Source organism: Lathamus discolor, chromosome 5, assembly GCF_037157495.1.
Source record: "Lathamus discolor isolate bLatDis1 chromosome 5, bLatDis1.hap1, whole genome shotgun sequence".
Classification (NCBI taxonomy): domain Eukaryota; kingdom Metazoa; phylum Chordata; class Aves; order Psittaciformes; family Psittacidae; genus Lathamus; species Lathamus discolor.
The window spans coordinates 104452781-104471973 of NC_088888.1; the positions used below are offsets into that span (position 1 = coordinate 104452781).

The following is a 19193-nucleotide window of genomic DNA, read 5'->3' on the forward strand; positions in this document are numbered from 1 at the left end:
CTGCTCATTATCATTTAATTGTTAAGGCTACAGTATATTCTTTTCACGGTGATAAGGAGTAGAGACTATAGGGAAGGAAAAATCTTAGAATCAACTTACAGAAATCCAATAACTGACTGGCCAAAGACTGTCATTTGGATTTTCCTGTGAAGACATCTGCTTGTGTGCAGAAGTCACCAGACAGCATCTATTTCTAGAAGCACACTGAGGAACCTTTCTGCTTTATTATTTAGTTATCAAATGGAGATATACTTTAGATTGAGCACTGCTCTGATAGGAACTCATTTAAAACAAACAAAAAAGCCCAAACCTTTAAAAATGCTCTGAAAAGAGGCTCTGAGAGCTCATAAGCATTACAGGAAAAACATAATGCAAGATTTAGCCCATTTGCCAGCCTCACCACTTTTTGCCTTCTTTCACATCATCAGCAGCAATAAATAATCCAGAGGTCGATTTGTGTCCACAGTCAGGTCTCTCCATCCCAGTTGTCTTCCCTATATAACCTCAGTTGCACACATGTAACCTTGATGAAAGCTAATGGAGTTGCACAGGTGTATCCATGCCAAAAATACCTTTATTACCGATGATGATGCTTGAATAAGGAAAAATTCAGCTTGATGTCTAGTTGAGTTTGCAGAACTGGTGAGAAAAATAAATATTCACCTGTAAACTGAGCAAGTGTATCTCTGTGAGACAATAAACTCAGGGCTATGGGGTGGAATTCCTAAACATTTTCTGGGTTAGAAGATATTTGCAGTGTAAAGCCTGGTCCTTTTAGAAACCCCATGAAGTCAATGAAAGGACTTAAGTTGCAAGAGACACTCAGTATTTTGAAGTATCATGCCCTTAATAATACAGAATCATTATAGTTCACAGAGTCATTAAGTTTATAAATACATCTGGAATTTCCTCCTGATATTTGTTAGCATCTCATTTGACATAGTACTTAAAGCTTTATGGGATTAATATTGCACTCTTTGTTATTATAGAAATCAAAACAAGAAATGGCATCTTTTCTTAAAAGATAAGAGATCTCTTTATATTAAACATAATATAAAGGCTGTTTCAATCATTCCATGTTAGATTTAAATTCCTATGCTGTTCCAATGAAAGCACCAGTGGGTCACTAGAAAAGAGAAGATGATCTATTCATGAGGGTGCTATGTGCATCCATATAAACATGTAGAAAAAGCATATCTTTCACAGTATTTACTTTGGCTGTTCTTTGTCACAGGCTAGCTATTGTTAACCTCATGTTCTGCCATTGATTCCACTGTGTGTTCAAGTTGGTATCTGATGGTAGAGTAGCAAGTACCGTCTCAAAAAAATAAAAGGGAAATGTTCAAAAACAAATAAGATCAATTGCCTCCTCCTTAAAAAGGAAGAAAAAAACAGAAAAACAGACAGCATAATAGAGCTAAAGGTGTTACCCATCTTGAGAAAGGCTATTCGATGAGAATTAGTCATAGCAGGGAAGAAAATACATTATTTTTATTGTACTGTAATGAAAAGATGATAACCAGGTTTGATTGACCAAAACAATTCTGAAGTTATTTATGAAATAAATTTGGTAATGAGAGTGCACTTTGAAAAACCTTCGTTTTTCAGAAGATATTAAATCCTGCAGTATGCTGAACATTCCAGTCCTCCTCCGGGAAAGTTCTTGTTCCATGTGGTTTATCTTCTGAACAGACGAGCATGGCCCTTTGAGGTTGGATTAGTCCAGTCCAGAGCTGAAGTTCAGCACAACACCAAGCACTGTGCTTTTGGAAACAGAGTAGCCAGTCCCATCAGGAGCTGTGCATCACTCAAGCCTAAACCAGGACTCAATGTTCATCTCCCTCCCAACAGCAGCTGACCATAAAAAACAATCTTAGTCCTTTTCAGTGCAAGATCATCTGTAAAGAATTAGGTGTATTAGGAACAGCAGGTGTGAAATGTTCTTGACATCTGTTCCACTTCATTATGCCCACCAAGGCAGGGAAATGAGGTGGAGGGGAGGAATGGGATGTGAAGATGGGAGCATGCCCAAGGCTGGTCCCTCAGTAGAACGTATTGCAGTAACCTCTGGGCTGTGGGCTATCGCTAACAGCCTGAGGAATGATTTATGCAACATTAAACATTTGGGGAGTGCTAGGCTTCCTTAAGTTCCCTTCATAAAATCCCCTTCAAAGTATATTCTTTTTTGGGTGAATATTTGAGCCTACTTTATGACAGGTGTGGGGTTGAGTAGTTGGCTTTACTGCTTGCTCCATCAGGCACAGAGGAGTTGATACACTTTATCTGCACTTAGGGAAATCATGTGGTTAGCCAGCTTCTTCAAACTATGACCCATACAAGATTGCTGCAGTGTAGGACTTCAGGAGAAAATGGATGATAAATAGCATCTGGAATAGGGTTCTGTCCCCTAAATGCCATCGTGTATTCTGAGTGCACCACCAACTACAGTTACTTCCAGTCTGCCTGATTTGGCCTCTAATTTGCACCTGTATTTTAGGTACTTAAGAAATCAGTCTTCCCAATGCAGGGAGGAATGGTACAGGCAGTGAAGAGAAACTCCTGAAAGGCTTCCAGAAGGAGCGTTTTCTCCCCATTCAGGTACCTATGTGCAGGCAGGTGGGAGATACCTCTGGAGCAATGAGGGGTGCTTGTCTCTCGCTGTTAGTCTACCAACATTTAGACCCAAGTTTGGCATCTAAGGCGGGTTTAGTCTAACCTTGCCTTCTAGTCTACTGCTATAGTCTGCAAACAGAAAGGCAGACCTTTCCAGGAGACCAGTCCTCTCACCATTTTAATGGGTGCCTAAGATATGAGGTGAAGGACGAGGCCATCCCTGTTTATAATTACAGAGAGATGAGGTGATTTGCTTAGCTATAAACTTAAGATGGGTGTAACTTTGCTTCCTTCAGGGCTCCAGCCTAAGCCGGTTATCTAGGCTTCCTGTGCAGTCATGAGGGAAGATGGGAATGACCGTAGGGCAGTTCATCCCACCTTATGATAAATAGCCTAAACTGCCTTCTGGAAGTACTCATTTTTCATTGCCCAGAGAGAAAGGCCAGTCACCCAGCCTGAATCGCTGTTGGCTAAAAGTACATGAATGATTCCTTCCAGAAACTAATATCTGTCTGAATGTCACATACATGTGCTTATATATGTATAGAGAAAGAAAGAAATTGATCGGATAAAAAAAAAAAAAAAAAAAAAAAACAAACCAAAAAGCAGCCTTCAAAACACCCTTCTCACAGAGCACACATTTTCTTATTTAAACCATTATTGGTTTGAGGAAGAGGAGAAATGAGCTCTGTGTCTTTGTATCTGTCCAGAAGAAATGGTGGAATGTTAGTGTGTTCTGGAAGGAAGGAAAGAAGCAACAGAAAATTCCGAGAAGAGGCATCTTTTTTTCCAGCTGCGTTTGGGATAGACAAGGACAGCCACTGGATAAATGAAATGTCTCAGATTTCTGTAACTAAGAGAGTTTCACCGGAACATTTTAATTTGCTACTTTCTTCTTCTTAACCCAACCCGAAGTGCTGGAATCTCTACCAAATATGACATTAATCATAGGAAGCACCTGACATGAAAGTCTCTTCTTGGACAAAATGCTGGCTTTTATAAGCAGACTTTAATTTTATTTCTCTGTGGTCAGTTACTAAAGATACACAGATCTGTCCTACAAGTTTTATCTTGTTAAGATGTGATTTTAGTGATCCTTTCTCATCTTGAAGTCATCCTGGCTGCCTGATCGCACTAGCACATAGTAGTAAGTCACAAAGAGATTTTGTCACAAAAAGCAAGCATTTTTGACGCTGTTTAATCTGGCAACACTGTGTTCCTCCTTCTTTTCCTGGGGAGCACAGCCAGTGACTTTACCGCCAAATTGCTTTTCCATGATATCTTGCCTCTTTTTACAAGTGTTCAGATTTATTTATTCATTCGATTTTATTTTTCTAAACCAGGTTGTATATACTCTCTGAGGGCTTAAAGGCGGGGCAGGAGAACTAAACCATTCAGGGTGAAAGGACCAAATTGCGCGTGCTTTGCACCTACACTGAAGACAGAGATGTCATTCTGAATTTTACACTATTGTGTGGAAAAGCAGCATTTGGATGCAAGACAGAGAAACCTGCCGCTATCCATCTGAAACAGTCTGACAAAACTGCACAAGCATTTAGGTGTCTGGAAAACAGACTGTCTGGTTTGTGTTTACGTTGTAAAAAGCCCAAAATGAGAAATAGCAGATGAAAGAAAAATCTACTCTTGGTGACCCCTTCTTGTTTTCCTCCTTATTAAGAACCTTGCTTTTAACTCAGAGAGGAGCAGGCAGCATTTCTACATCTGCATGCTTCAGCTCCATTGTAGAATGTGGAAACAGATCATAACATTTCTTTGAAAACAGAGAAATAGGGAGTTAAAAATACGGTGTTTGTTTCAGGTGCCAGGTTTCTGTTAAACCATTTAAAGGAGTCTGTGAGAATGGGAGGTTGCATTGGAGTATAAAATACTCCTCACCCTTACTTACCTGCCAGGGTGCAGGTGTAAATTACTCTGTGGATGACACTTTTCTTTTAAATTAGGAGCTTAATTGCTGTGTGTTGGGCACAAAATCCTGGCAGGAGAAGCAGGTTTCTGCCTTGGGTGGCCCCTTTCTGTGAGTGCGCTTCCCTTGCTCGGCCTGCCCGAGCAGCCGCACGCCTGTCGGAGCTGCCTGCTGGGTTTCAAATGTTGCAGCTGCCAGGCCCTGGAAAACATGTTTTCATCAAGCAAAAATGCATTGTCTTCTACATAAATGAATTGCAGCTTAAAATATTCAGAGGTGTTGCTGGTCTGCCAAGCTAAGGAGCTGCCACAAAACCTGTAGCTGGTGTTGCAGCCCAGATATTTCCAGGCTGGCGAGTATAGCCGTGGATTAGGAAGGCGAGTGGCTGGGGCTGGATGCTCCTCTGAAAGGAGGAACAGGTCAACGTGCCCTGCTCTGGAGAGAAAACATGTCAAGGAGGACAGAAAGGCTCCTTTTCAGGCCTTGAGGTACAGTGCAGAAATGAAACTTGTCCCTCGTAATGGCAGCAGCTAGCAGAGGCACCAAGCAGAATCACTTAACCTCTCACTCCTCTCCTTCATTGACAGTATCTCTGTTTACTGTAGTTTGGGCTTTTCGCTCGCATAATTTCTTGACACAACTGCAAATCCTGCAAATCTTATCGAGGAATGACAGACTAATCACCTTTCTTGCTCTGGCTGGACCTATCTGCAAGCCATGCAGCTGTCATACAACCACTCATAAGATGCTGGTGTGTGTGACCTACCTATATTTACTTAATATCTCCCAGCCCTGTCTAGGCTTGACTGTGCTGAAATTTAGGGGTGAAAGAGAACAGTTATCTAATGAGGTGCTGTGTAAATGGATCAAAGACAATGAAAAAAACTTCCACAGTATAGAAACTGGGGCTGTGTTCTTGAAAGCTGTCGTTTTTGGTCCACTACCAAAAGCCAGTCTTGCCCTAAAACAAGGGTAATCATATCTCTGACTCCAGCGTGCTCGCAGGTAGCTCCAGGGATCAGCAGTTCACTTCCTTTCATTTAAATCATCAAGAATTAGTCACTGCTGGATTGGAATAATGAGTTTGAATTAATAGGGCCAGGTTATGATCATATCAGATCACAATCCCCCTTTTTTTGCTTGCATAGCGCAGAGCTTCCGTGACTGAAATACTCTGAGTAGTTCTGCGAGGTGGTGTGTGCAGAAATTGATGGGGTGAGAAGAGCTCCATGCCCTTTCCTGCATATACTGCGGCCATAGGTGATGCAATATATTACCTTTCATTGATGTCCAGAGCACAGGCTGGCTCTGCATATACTCCGAGGAGCACTAGAAACACCCTGCAGCTGAAGGAGAAAGAACCAGTGCCTGACAGAATTAATTATAATTACTGAAATGCTGATTGGGATCTTTGGGCACTACCATAATCATAGTAGTAGTAATAAATAATAATTGTGGTTATCATTACTTTATTATTGTTTTCCCTCTAGACATTGCAGTGATGAAAAAGAGCCTTGGATAGACTTACCTAGATAATTACTTGTGTAAATTTCACCACATACCTAAGAAACATTTATTAGCTGCATAATGCCAACTCTCTTCTAAGCTGGTTTTTGATGATGTAATAAATATCACTAAAACAAATCAGACAGGAGTTGGTTAAGGGGGTGAGCTTTAAGTTTGCTGAGAATAAATTCTTTATTCTGTTATTTTACTTTTACTCTTCCTTCCCATATAAGCCACCAAAACCTGCTTGCATCTTTTATTTAGCTTTAACAAATAGCTGTCACCCCAGGATACTTTACCACGTATTTGCTGAATTAGATGGCCAAAGATACTTGCAAACAAGTTAGATCCCATGCTGTTAATAAGTTGGCCCAGTTTTTTTCTACTTCTCCGCTAGCGCCCTGTGAGAATGAGTTTATTCTCAATCCCTAGCAAAAGTCTAGGTCATGAAATGCTGTTCTTCCAAGGGCACTTGCTATTCACTTCTTCATTCACTTGCTAGTCATTTAAGCCAGCATCTTCAAACTCGTCATCTTCTTTCTTAAATCTCAGTGGGGAGGCAGATTTGTGCCTCCGACTGTGATCTCCGACACTATAGCGTTACAGGCTGCCGCTTATCCTGCGCCTTTAGAAATAGTCTTGACTGAGCAATTAGATTGTGTTCTGTCAGTGAATAGCATTAAGGATAAATAGGAGACCTGGCTCTTTGTTTGATTTTATTCTGGCCATGTTGTCCATGAACAAAAGCATTTGCTGGTAATCCTATTGCTCGTCTTGGATTGTAATGATCATTTCTGTGATGGTGAATTAGCAGGAGCTGCTAGTGCATGCCTGAGCTCACAGCCATTAATTTTCCTGATTTTCTTCTGATAGAGCAGGTGCAAACTGGCAGCATTTGACCCTAACAAGTTACACTAGACTTGCCAAATTTTGTTTGCCTGGAACAAGAATCATTATTTGTATCAACGTCCTGGTAAAAAGTGAGCAAATGGATTTGTTGGTCCAAATTTTCATGACAAATTTGCAAGCCTGTGTTTAAACAATGTAATTTATTTAATCTTGTGATTTTACTAGTTCTTTATCATAATCGCACAATAGTACCATCATAGTATATGTTTTCTTCTCTCATGAGACAAATGGATAGTGGCTGAGGCTCAAAGATAATATTTGTCTGCAAGATAGTATAATGAAGGCAGAGATTTGCAAGTTAATACATTTTGAGCTGATAAAATAATTCCAAAGGAGAAGCAATGCTAGGATGTAGTTTATTTTTTTAAACCCTATTTAATAGAACATTCAGTGCCTTATGACATACATATTCCAATGATGTTGCTCTATAAATGTCCCTTCCTGTCATCATTTGCATGACTGATTACCTTGCAGCTGCATAAACTTGAATAACTCAGTAAATAACCTGTTACCTCACTATGCACATGCATCTTGGTTCGTGTGTTGTGAAAATGTATGTTGGTATGTTTGGGCATCTATGCTTTTATATCTCATGAGCATGTAATTATGATAAATCAAGCTCTTCGGTACAAAATACAACTTACTGTGCAGAGTGCTGTGCCTGTTCTGTTCATAGCTGAAGGCTGGCTAAAATATGACAGAGTTTCTTTGTTGCTTCTTCCAAGATAAATAGACATGGGGGTTTTGAAGCATTAATAACTCTGAAGATGATGAAAAATCAAATAGCGGACAGTTAAAATGCAGGAACATTGCATTCTGTTCTTTGCCTGGAGTTTCAATGTTTTAAGGATTATGTTCCACAGTAAACAAGATGTTCAGTCTAAATTGTATAGACTTGAACAGGAGTTTCTAATGAGCACATAGCTAACAGACTCTTAAGCCTCATGAGAAGCTGCCTGTCCCAATCTGGAGTCCATCGCTTGGTAATCAAAATAATTTGACAGAGATAAAAAGAAGTAGCTTCTCCTCATTTAAGTGCTTCAACTTACATAAAAATCTTGGAATTCCTGTTTTCTGGAGGCTGAAACACTGTCCAAGGAACATAGCAATTGAGTCTGAGTATTTTTTGTTGTTCTATCTATCTATCTTGGTGTCAAATATTTTGCTCTTGTGGAATGGGAACACAATTACTGTAGGATAAACACTCATGTTCCTAATTATGAAACCAAGCCAGCATGTTGAGCGGAGAGGGCAGATCCTGCAAGGGCGTAAAGTGAAGAGGCCTGCAGCAGCCGGCTGGTGGGACAGGCCACTACTTTGGTCCATGCAGGGCGGGACCAGCCCCAAAATCCAAGCTTCAGATGCGTCAGTCCAGGTGGAGCTGGAGCTCCTGCCTGCATGCTGGCAGTCCCATAGCCTCCCCTCAGCTCAAACGTGCTTTTACTGGACGATATTCAGATTCTGGAGTTGTATGAGACCCTGAGCAACAGATAGTCAAACTCAGCAATTTTATTTATTTTTATTACACTACCAGATCAGTGTGTTTTCCTATTTCTTAAAAATAAATCCTGAGTGCAATATGAACAATGTTAAGAATAAGTTATGGGAGTTGGTCTTTGCCGTGTCTGCTCTTGGGAGAAGCGGGTAATGCTGGTAGACTCTGTTCCCACGCAGAAGGGTTGGACCCCGGAGATGCAGAGAAAAAAAGACACCAAGTCCCACGTATCCAGGGACAGATCACAAATGGTAATTGTGAATGTGTCTTTATTTTAAAAGATAATCATTTATTTCAGTGCCCTTTTGGAGCACAAAGCTTAAATACACGTCGGTCTGTGGCACAGTGAGTCATATGGCTTCGAATGTAAATAGGTGTCACAAACTGTCAGTCCTCCTGTTCCCAACCAGGCAGCCTGGGAGGAAGCTGAACCAACTGTTCTAGGCAGTAGTGTACATGTACATAAAATGTTTCACATTTTTCATGTTTATTCCGTGCAGATGGCTCCATTTTGAACATCCAGAATTTGTTTTGACTTTGTGACTATAGCTTGTAAACAGAGAGTTGGCTGGCATCTGTACCGGGTATAGGTAGCTTTTCGTATTTGATCTAAAATTGAGTGAGGCTGCAGCCAAACCATTAGTCAGTCAAAATAATGTTGCAAGCCGGTTAAAGGCAGCATATCCAAACCATAAGGGAAGCCTGAATTAGAGGAGGTAGCGCTGTCCATAAATTGACAAATTGATGCGCTAGCGGTGTTTCACTTACACAGCTACTTTAGCCAGACTCTAAATGCGCCTTTGCAAATCAAGGCATCTCACCATTAAATGTTTTGAACTGAATCACACAGAAATTCTGTTACGTGGACATGTTGATACGAATAATGCAGAGAAAATGCATGGATATGCATATATTTATGACTCAAGATGCAGAAAACTCTGTTGTACTGCTATTAAGCATGAAAACACTGTGCTGATTCTTGTCAGTGTGTATTACATGCATGGAAATCATTTTCAAGGACAAATGAATACCAAAAATGTAAAGTTCTCTACTTTTTCTTTTGTCAGTTCCACTCCTAAGTCTTGCAGATGAGGTTTGAGGGTTATTTTTCCTGCTATCAGTATTTAAATAGGTTTTATATATATATATGTTAACAGAAAAGGACACCAATTTTGATTTGTTATTTCCGAGTGTAGTCGAACCATCTTCTACTTTAAAAAGCTCCCTGTGCCTTTGTCTTCTCTAGTTTAAGTGATTAAGTTGAAGGATAAGTAGCCAGAGTATATTCAAAAGGCCTTGGCTTTATTTTGTTAGACCTAATTATCCCAGACAATACAAAATATTTCTCAGTAACACCACCCCCCCACCCCCCTTACCCATTCAGAGTGTATTTGTGCTTCCTGCTTATCTGCAGGTTCAGTTCTGCTTGCACGTTGCTCAGCTCTATCACTTTGCTGGAGAAATACATGATTTGTAAATCTGAAAGAATTCCCCAACAGCTACCATAAAATTGAGCTGTTAAAGAGCTCTTGGAGGTTGTTTAAATGTAAACCTAAACAAACCTCTTTTCTGTTTAGCTCAAGATAAATCTTTTTAAAAGTCCTGTTCTAAATCACTTCCCAATTTTAATGAGTTTATATATCAGCCTTTGCCAGATTTTTACTGTAGCTATTCTCCAAGATTACAGCCATGATAAAGTAAGGACTAAAATTGTTTATTATATATTATTCTTCAGAAGCAAAACTTTTTCCCCCAGAGGCTGTTGGGAGAGCTATTGATTTCCTGCCACAATGTGAAATGTGTGACCTTTATAATATGAACAATGATTACAAGGCCAATAAAATGACATCATTCTGTTTAAACTTTAGAGTTCGCCGGGCAAATAGCAGAATGTGCCACATTTAATGATGTCCACAGACGATAAGTGCACATTGCCTGGCTTCAGGTGAGACTGAAACAAGAAGCAGGCAGGCTCTCCATCCCCCAAATACCCCATGTTTGTGTCAGGAGTGGGGAGCAGAAGGGTATGCACCAGGTAGAGATGTCTTTTCCCAGCAATTAAGGCAAGAAATGAGTGCTTTCCTGATAGCAGGCTTTTCTAAATGTTTCAATCTACCGATGCTACTGACAAAACTCCTCCTGATGTGATGCAGGATGAGCTATTTGGGGCACAGCTGTATACATTTGTACAGATTTTCCTCAATCCATTGCATATGCATTTACAGGACTAAATTTTATTCTTACAATACAGCTTTAGCCACTTCATTGCTGAGAAAAGGCTCCATCCCAAATAAATAGATGAAGTATAACTGCACAGAGCATACTGATATTCTAATGTGTGTGAAAACAAGGAACACAGAAAGCTTTAGTTGGGCTTGGAGGGGGGTGCCGCAGCCTGATTTACAGAAGTCGTTTGCAGAAATCTATGGAATTTCCCACTACATCAGTCCATTTCCTCACATTATTTTCTTCTCTTCTTTCAAACACTCATTTTTGATCTATTAGGACCTGCTTCAGCCAATTCCCCGTCCATTCTCCAGCCCATACCAAGCCAGGTCCCCAGCATGGAAACCAGGATAGCTGTGATTTCCCTGTGCAAGCTGAACGAAGCCTGCAGTCAATATTTGATTCAGCTAAATGTGGAGCCAAAGGGCTCACTGCTCAGAAAGCACAGGCAAAACAGCCCAACGCATGCAAGGCATCATGGAGGAAGGAACAGGGATAATTTTCATTCCCATTTCTGGCTCATTGTGTAATATCAATAATCTCTGTAGCTTTGTGTTATACTTGCTGTAAGTGGCTCTAGTGATTGATTAAACACCTTAGCTTTTCTTTGGTGTTTAATCAATTGCAGCAGCAGTTTATTGCTTAGTGTATTACAAAGTAAGAGAGATTATTACTTAATTATTCTGGAAAATAGCAGCTTGCAGTTGTTGCTAACATGGGTATGTGTCTACGCTGACATTTGTGTCACATCATCCTTTCCTTTGTGCCTCCTGGTTAGTGCACTGGCTGAAAGTGTGCGATTCCAAATGGATCACATGCAGCCATTCCCACAGGCATTGCAGCACAGCACAATTAGTGCCATTAAATAAAATAATAATTGCTTATGGTGGGGCTTCCCACAGTGCAAAGAGCCTGATTCTGTTACTTGCTGGGTACCTCAGATCTCACTTAAATATTAGGCAATGTCCTTATTAACCAGCCCCCGTGAATATGAAATCACTGTCAGGTACAAACTGCTTCTGGAAGCAATTCAGCAAGAATTACACCGGTACCAGGAGGCATTTTGATAGCCCAGGGTGCAGCACCGGATGCATGCACAACTGGAGATAAATCAGATATGGGGAATGTTATTGGTATGTGAGTGTACAAAAGGAAAAAAAATAACATTTTGTGACATCCTCTTGAGGATCTGGGAAATAGCAACTCTTCTGTTTTGACACCTGAGGTTTTCTGCCTTGAGTGCAAAATTGAATCCATATGCAAGAGTTCAGAAAGAATATTGTGGTGTGATAAAGCATAAGGATTCAGGGTACTGTACACATCTGTGCACGTACGGGTACCACAGGTATCATGATCAGTATGTATTCTTGCTCATCTGCTTGTGGAATAGGATTTATGCTCCACCCAGTATTCCCATGCAGAAGGATAGTCCAATAGTTAGAATAAATAAAAGGGGGCTAGTTCCTTGGTTTGCCCCAGTCTTTCTCTGTGATCATAGGCATGTGATTTTGTCTTCTTGTGCCTCAGTTTCTTCAGTAACTACCTTAGAGAAGCATATGAAATTGAGGACTACTAGCTGCTCCTCCGTTGTGGTAATGGACACGACCTAAATACTGTTAGTAGAAAAATGAAGCCTTTTAAAGCTTTGATCTTGCAAAGATTCATATTAATTAAAGCTGTGCCCTTGACTTAAACAGGGCTAGCCAATGGAAGACCAGTGACAAAACATCCACTGCAAATTTTAAGCATTTCCCAAAATGATTTTAGGGATTATTTGGGGATGGAAGGGGAGGGGGTGTCACGCGGGAAGAAAACTGAACCTCATATGTCGTTTATTTTTCCTCCATTATGGTAGCAGAGGTTTGACCATCACCTTTCTAGGCAGCTTTGTGAATACAAGAGGTCGGTAGTGCTCTTGCTCGTGCTTAAAGCTGGCATTGCCTGTGAATAGTGATGCTTTGGCCAGTCACGCAGCATCGTATGCCCGTTTTGTGTCAATCGTGCAATGGCTTTTGCAAGTACTCTAGCAGAATTGGAGCGAGCAGACGTTGACTGTCCAGTGACTAGGAGAAGTTCATGTTTCTTTGAGAAGGTGCTGGATGGTCCTAACCATTAAAAGAGTTTATTTTCTTACTCCAACAGATTTCCCCTCCCCTCCTTGATGTTACCAAATTTATCATCACTTTTGTCTTTCAGGTGTAACCTGTCTTTAGTGTTGCAGACACATCAGCCAACCATGCATTAAGAACTTACTTTAATTCAGTATAATTTTCTTTTTGTCCAATAATTTCACAAGCACTAATGCACACTTCAAATGCAGGAGATACTTTGATCCCCAAATTGTTCAGCACTTCATGCGGGAAAAACCGTAGGCCACAGTCATGAAACTCCTAGAGGATGGCTGCTGGCTTCCTGTGGCAGAGCTGGTTGTTGTTTTCCCCCCTCTCCCTTCTTTGCTCTAACCATTTTGTCTGTCTAGCTTGTCTTGTATTGAGTTTTCAAAGCAATTGCCATGAAGGGCTTTCTTTTTTTAGTGCCTAAAAGGGAACAATAGATTTTTTTAAATAAGCATATATATATTTTCTATAACCGTCTGTATATGTATATCACATCAATCATAGCTATACTTTAATAGAACATGCTGAGAAGTTCAATCTAAACGGAAATTAATTTTTTTTATTGTTATTTTTTATGAAAAGGTCTTTAAATGTATCCTTAAATGCACATGACATTTAAATTATTCTAGTGCTGGATTCCTGAAAAATAGATGACCTTTTCTCTTGAAATTGGAGAATGGTTTTTCCTTAACAGTTATATTATGCACCGAAGATGAGATGTTAACCAAGATGTTAAAATGTATTGTTTCCCTTTGAAAGCTAACCCCGTTCCTCATTTTCATTAATGTTGGCTCATTCATTTTTTCTTTTTCTTTCTTTCCTTTTATTTCTTTTCCTTTCATTTTCTTTTGCAACTGTTTTTGCATGAAAATGCAGAGTAGCAATAAACAGATTTTTTGTAAGGCTTGCTTTAAGACTCTTCTCTTTCAGATCCAGTTAAAGTTTTAAGTTCAGTTATTTTAAAATTCATATTCTTCAGTTCCGTAAACAAAAATAATGGAGAAATGTAATGAGGTGCAAAGCGATTTTCTAGCCCTCACTGATCAATAAATGCCAACAAAATGGGAATGGTGTAATGTCCGTAATTTAATTGTCTGCTGTTACCAGGTCACCACGAGACAGTAGCAGAAGCGGGGAGAAGCTGGAATTGGCCATGTCCAACCTCACTGCAGACGTCCTGGAATTACTCCTGGAGTTTGTTTATACAGGTTCTTTGATCATAGATTCAGCCAATGCAAAAACCCTACTGGAAGCTGCCAGCAAGTTCCAGTTTCATACTTTCTGTAAAGTCTGCGTTTCGTTTCTAGGTAAGAACCACTCCATCTAGGGAGGTTTTAAGATCTTGTTTTAAGGTTTGTAAACCTTTCTTTTAATAACTTTAAAAAGATAGTTAGAAACACCAACATTAAATACAATGAAAGAAAATTTAAAATTACTTATTTGGTTTGAGACTTGAATTTAAAATGCTGACACAGTGGTCAGCAGAAAATGATCTAGAGAAGTATAGCTTCCTGTTTGAGTGGCACCTGCCTTCACATCTTGGATAGACCATTTTGTTGAATCTTGTTTCATATTTGGTATCATGATGACATTTTGTTTCCCAAAGGTTAATCTCTGCACAGATACCAGGCTGTGACACACAAGTTGCTTATAACCATGACAGCAAATGTTGCTTATAACCATGACAGCAAATGTTGGGTGCTACACTAAGCCAGCATGGTTGAGCACTGGAAGTGTGCTGGAGGTGGGCTCCCACAGAGCCATGATCTGCAGTTTTCCATGAGAAACTCCTTCACATGTCCCATGTTCTTGTAAACCAGATCTGGTTAAACTACTCCCAGCTGAATGTTCACAGGGCTTGTTATTTCATACAGAGTTATGGTCTGATATATATGTGTCATTAAAAAGGTGGGTGTGAAAGAAACATTGCTGCGCCCAGCTCTGGTAGCTGATGTGTCTTGCTGTCATGGGAAGCATTTGCCCTAGTGAGGGTGTACACACCAGCATCGTTGCCAGTGCCTCTGTCCATCCTCTCATGGCCACAAGAAGCCCATTTTTGTCCACAGCACCATGTCATCCTGCTCCTTTCTCTTGCCATGTATTTTCCAGCATAGACTATTTCCAAGGTTTCCAGCTCAGTTCGCTAAGCTTTACTGGTCTGAACTGGAACTCATTTAGAAAAAAAAAAATCAAATTAGTTCCATTTTCACATGTAAAAGATGAGGGTTAATGGGCACAAGTTACTTCTGGAGAGATTCCAGTTGTGTGCAAGAGGAAAATTGTTCACAGTGAGAACAACCAGACATTGGGAATAATCTCCTCAGGGAAGCAATGGACTCCCCAACATTGGAAAATTTTAAGATTCATTGCGGCACGGTGCTAGGACATCTAGTCTAGGTCATGTTTTGCCAAGAAAGGTTGGACCAGATGATCCTTAAGATCCCTTCCAATGCGGGATTCTATGATTCAGTTTACAACTTTGTTAATTTTCACTGTTGAGCTAGCCTGTTGACTAAGGTGGTACAATGAAGGCATCAGTAAAGAATCTGTAGTATCTTATTCACCTCTTCTTTCAAATTTATCATATGTCACTAGTTTAAAAGTCTGTTCTCAAATGGGTGGGTCATGGTGAAATGAAATTTATGCTTTGCAATCTCATTGTGTTGCCTGTGCAACTTGAATGAAGGTTCTGGCTCTGGCATTGCTTTCCCCCACCTTCACCACCTTTTAAAAGCAATTAGATCCTACGGCCTTTCCAGGCATGAAAGATGTGCTTAAGTTACATCATCTTTAAACATTCAGTCACAAAATATTTTTATTTCACTAAATCAATGTGAGATTTCTCTTTTTCAATAGTTAATATTTCAATTCAGTGAACCATGTTATGGTATGAAATTGTAGAGTTGGTTATAAGTTCAGTGATATATGGGGAGTCACTGGAATTTTGTATTCTCATTTGGAGAATTCATGGAGTGTGATTGCTTATTTTTATTTATAGCTGTGTCTGGATTGCTCTACAAAGATAGTAGAGATTTTGCCATCTAAAAAGTTTAGGGGAAAGCATTTTGTCTTCTCTGTGGCTGTGTCTTTAATTTTCATCCAGCCACCTCTGCTCACCAGAAAGCAAAAATCTGGTAAAAGCAGGAGTTTTTCCAAGGTTTCTGGAGGATTCACCAGTATAAACCTTTATTCTTTCAAGTGGCCTTATCTAAATAGTGAGAGAAGTGAAGAAAAGACCAAAGAGGCCAAAGAACTAAAAGCCCCAAATTAATAGGTCTGTTCAGCATAGAACAGCACCATCACAGAGGAAATTCCAGTCATCATTTGTAGCCGGGATGCTCCAGCAGGATCCTAACTGATTGATATCCAAGCAGCTCTTGTGTCTCTCTCCTGAGCCTGTCAGCAATGTTGGGCAGAGGCACCCCAAATCTACTTGGAAATGCTGCAAAATGTGTCCAGAACATTGTTTCATTTCAATGGGAGATTTCTTAACCAGCTTCACTGTGCTAATTTTAGCTACGTTCTCTCTCCCACATGCTGTCTCCTCTGCTTTTGTCTAGACCATGAAAAATAGCAACAGTTTTATGCTGACTGATGCAGCAATGCTGACAAGTTTGTGCAGGCGCCATATGGTAACTGGGCAAATGTTTGCAAACTGGTCATGACACCATAGGTATTTCCTCCATCCATGTGGCTGAAGACTTAAGAGTTTTTTCCTTTTCCTTTTTTTTTTTTTTTTTCTCATAATTGTTTTGTGCAATCATCGTGTCATGGCTTAAATCAGATTTCGGGTGATTTGTCACAGTTTGGGTCTGTGACACAGGGAACCCCATCACAGGAGTGAACAAATTCTGAGCTTGTATTTCAGCCTGCTGCTGCTGACATAAAAGTGGTGTTGCTTAAGTCTAAAAACGTTGGTGGAACCTGTTAGATTCATGAACAGAACAGGAATTTTCTTGGTCTCCTGGGCAAAGGGCACAAAGTTTGCAAAGAGTATGAGAGGGAGCTATGAGAAAAACTGAATGATGGACCAACCAGTGATGAGACCTGCATGAGACCCTTCCCTGAGGGAAGAAGATGATTTATGGTCCTTGTAAATTTGAAAGTAGAATTTTTTGCTTATGCAAGGTGGAGAATTTTGAGTCAGCTGGAGAACCACACTGCCCAGCACTGAAGAAACCGAGTTATCAACCATATCTGAAAATAGAAGAAACCTGTCTTACAGGGGAAGTGAAATTTTTTGAATGAAGAATGTATCAAGAAGTCTTCCACCTATCTCCCATCCTCACATGCTTTTGACACTAGTAGGAATACTTGAGGAATAAGATCCCCATCAGAATGTGCACAGAATATCATGGGAAGTGCATGGTTTATGTTAATTTTAGTTATATCTAAGTCATCATCTAAAAAGCATCTCTAAGTGAAAATACAATACTTACTGCACAGAGAAGGGATTACGTCCATCACTGAGCTTTCATCATACCGTTACCACAATCTCACTGAGTAATCCTTCCTACATACCATTTATCTCTGACTTCACCTCAAGGTGCCCCATTCCCAGAAGTGCAGTCTTGGCAGTCTGACTGGCTGATTATCTCATGATGACTCTGCACAGGATCCTACTCCAAAATCACGTCTAACACAAGTGGAGAATACCAGCTGCTGATCTGCAATATTGTGACATAGAAACAAATATGCTATCTGGCACTGACTCAAACCAGTGAGAGCCTGCTAGATTACATCTGATATCCTTAAAGTCCACTTGTAAATCAGTTATGAACTGTCCTTGAGCATCAGGAATAGCTTAGTAGCCAGCAGTCATGTTCTGAATGGACTCAAGGTGAAACCCCACAAAAATGTGTTGTTAGAAGTCCAGTGCCACTGTGGCAAAACCATCAATTATTGTAAACATGTCAGCATCCGGAGGAAAATGGCTCAGGAGCAGATGGAGCAGAACTGGTCCTTAGCTGCCTTTGTCATGTCAACATTCAGAAGTGCCCCTGAAATGCAGTCACTTGGGATGGGCTGTATTATAGACTAGAAGTCTATAATAGTGGAAATAGTCATGGAGGTTTTCTTTACAGTTAGTGAAGAGTAACCGGCATTGCTAAGTCATGGCTCTGCTCATCCTGAAGTCATTTCCCAAAATATTATCAGATTAATCCAAAATATTACCAGATTGCTCCTTGGAATTGTTTGCTTATGAGTGTAGAGGGGTACTAATGTGATTGCCCAGTTGCACCATAGACCGCTGGGGTCAAAAGACATCAATCTCACCTCCACATTTTGAGTCAGAGGCAAAAAATGGAGGGTGTGGGTTTTTTGTTCACAGAATAGAGGTTTTCCATACTGTTTATAGCTGTTGCCCCAACCTCTGCCTTGCTCACCCGCAGTGAACCCCTCTAGTTCACATGCCAGCCCTCATCCTAAGAAGACACCACTGTGCCCACCTTCCTGTGGTGCTCATCACATCACAAGGAATGTAGTGGAAAAAAGTGTCACCAGCTTCCTGAATGTACTCTAGTCTGTATCGCCATGGGACCCCTCTCTAAATGGCCTTACTGATTCTTGCTGAATCAGACAGGGATAAGGTCATTTGGGTCTGCCAGCAAGCAGTTTCTTGGGGAAGAGAAAGGAGTGACACTCAAAAGGACAACGTGGAATTGCTTGGACACCAGTGTACAGGCTACATCAGTCACTCAGCATTGTTAGAAGGTAGAAAAACCTGTCCAGATCAGAAGATACCAGTTGTGACTTCTCTGACCTGTGCCACAGGTTCAGCTGGGGGATGCTACAGGAATCTCTCTTGATAGAGGCAGACCTAGTCCCTTGAAGGCAGACTCATTCTTGCAAGTCTTTTCCATCATCTAAGCTCCATGTAAATGGCAGCTCCATGAATCAGACTTGATTATTATCTTTATTATAAGGTGGAGCAATGTCAGATTTGTCTTTGACTTGGGAGTTTGCCAAGTGATGATGAGAGTTTTGGGTTCTATTAGATGAGTTTTTTTACCCCCAGCCATGTGTATACATGAAGCTGTGCCAACAGAGAGAACCAAGGAGCCTGGAAGAGGGATTTCGTTCCTTTTTTTTTTTTTTTCCTTTTTTCCTGGAAAAAAAGAAGAAATTTTGGGAGCTTTGTGTTTTATAGCTATCAGTTTGCAGGCTGTCTCTAGGTAATCTTTGAGTGACAAAATCTACTGACAGCAAACAGTGCTGCTGCTCGAGTCTGCTTGAGGAAATGGGCTTCTTGGAGTCAGTACAATCAATTGATGCAAAATGAGATAACCTAGTTTCAAGACTGCTGGATCAGTAAAAGAAAATAAAAAGACTTAGGGAAAAACAAAACACTAAACTAATCTCATGCCAGGCATAAAGAAAGTAGTTCATAATCCCATTTCAA

At 40.4% G+C, this 19193-nt stretch overlaps 1 protein-coding gene across 8 annotated transcripts in view; it reads left to right on the forward strand.

Moving 5' to 3' along the window:
- KLHL29 (kelch like family member 29) overlaps positions 1 to 19193 on the forward strand; it is a 411401-nt gene that overhangs the window by 333144 nt on the left and 59064 nt on the right. For all 8 annotated transcript variants that reach the window (XM_065681735.1, XM_065681730.1, XM_065681731.1 and 5 more), the window contains one exon: positions 13898 to 14097. In XM_065681735.1, the coding sequence (XP_065537807.1) occupies positions 13898 to 14097 (200 nt within the window). The remainder of the gene's footprint in view (positions 1 to 13897; positions 14098 to 19193) is intronic.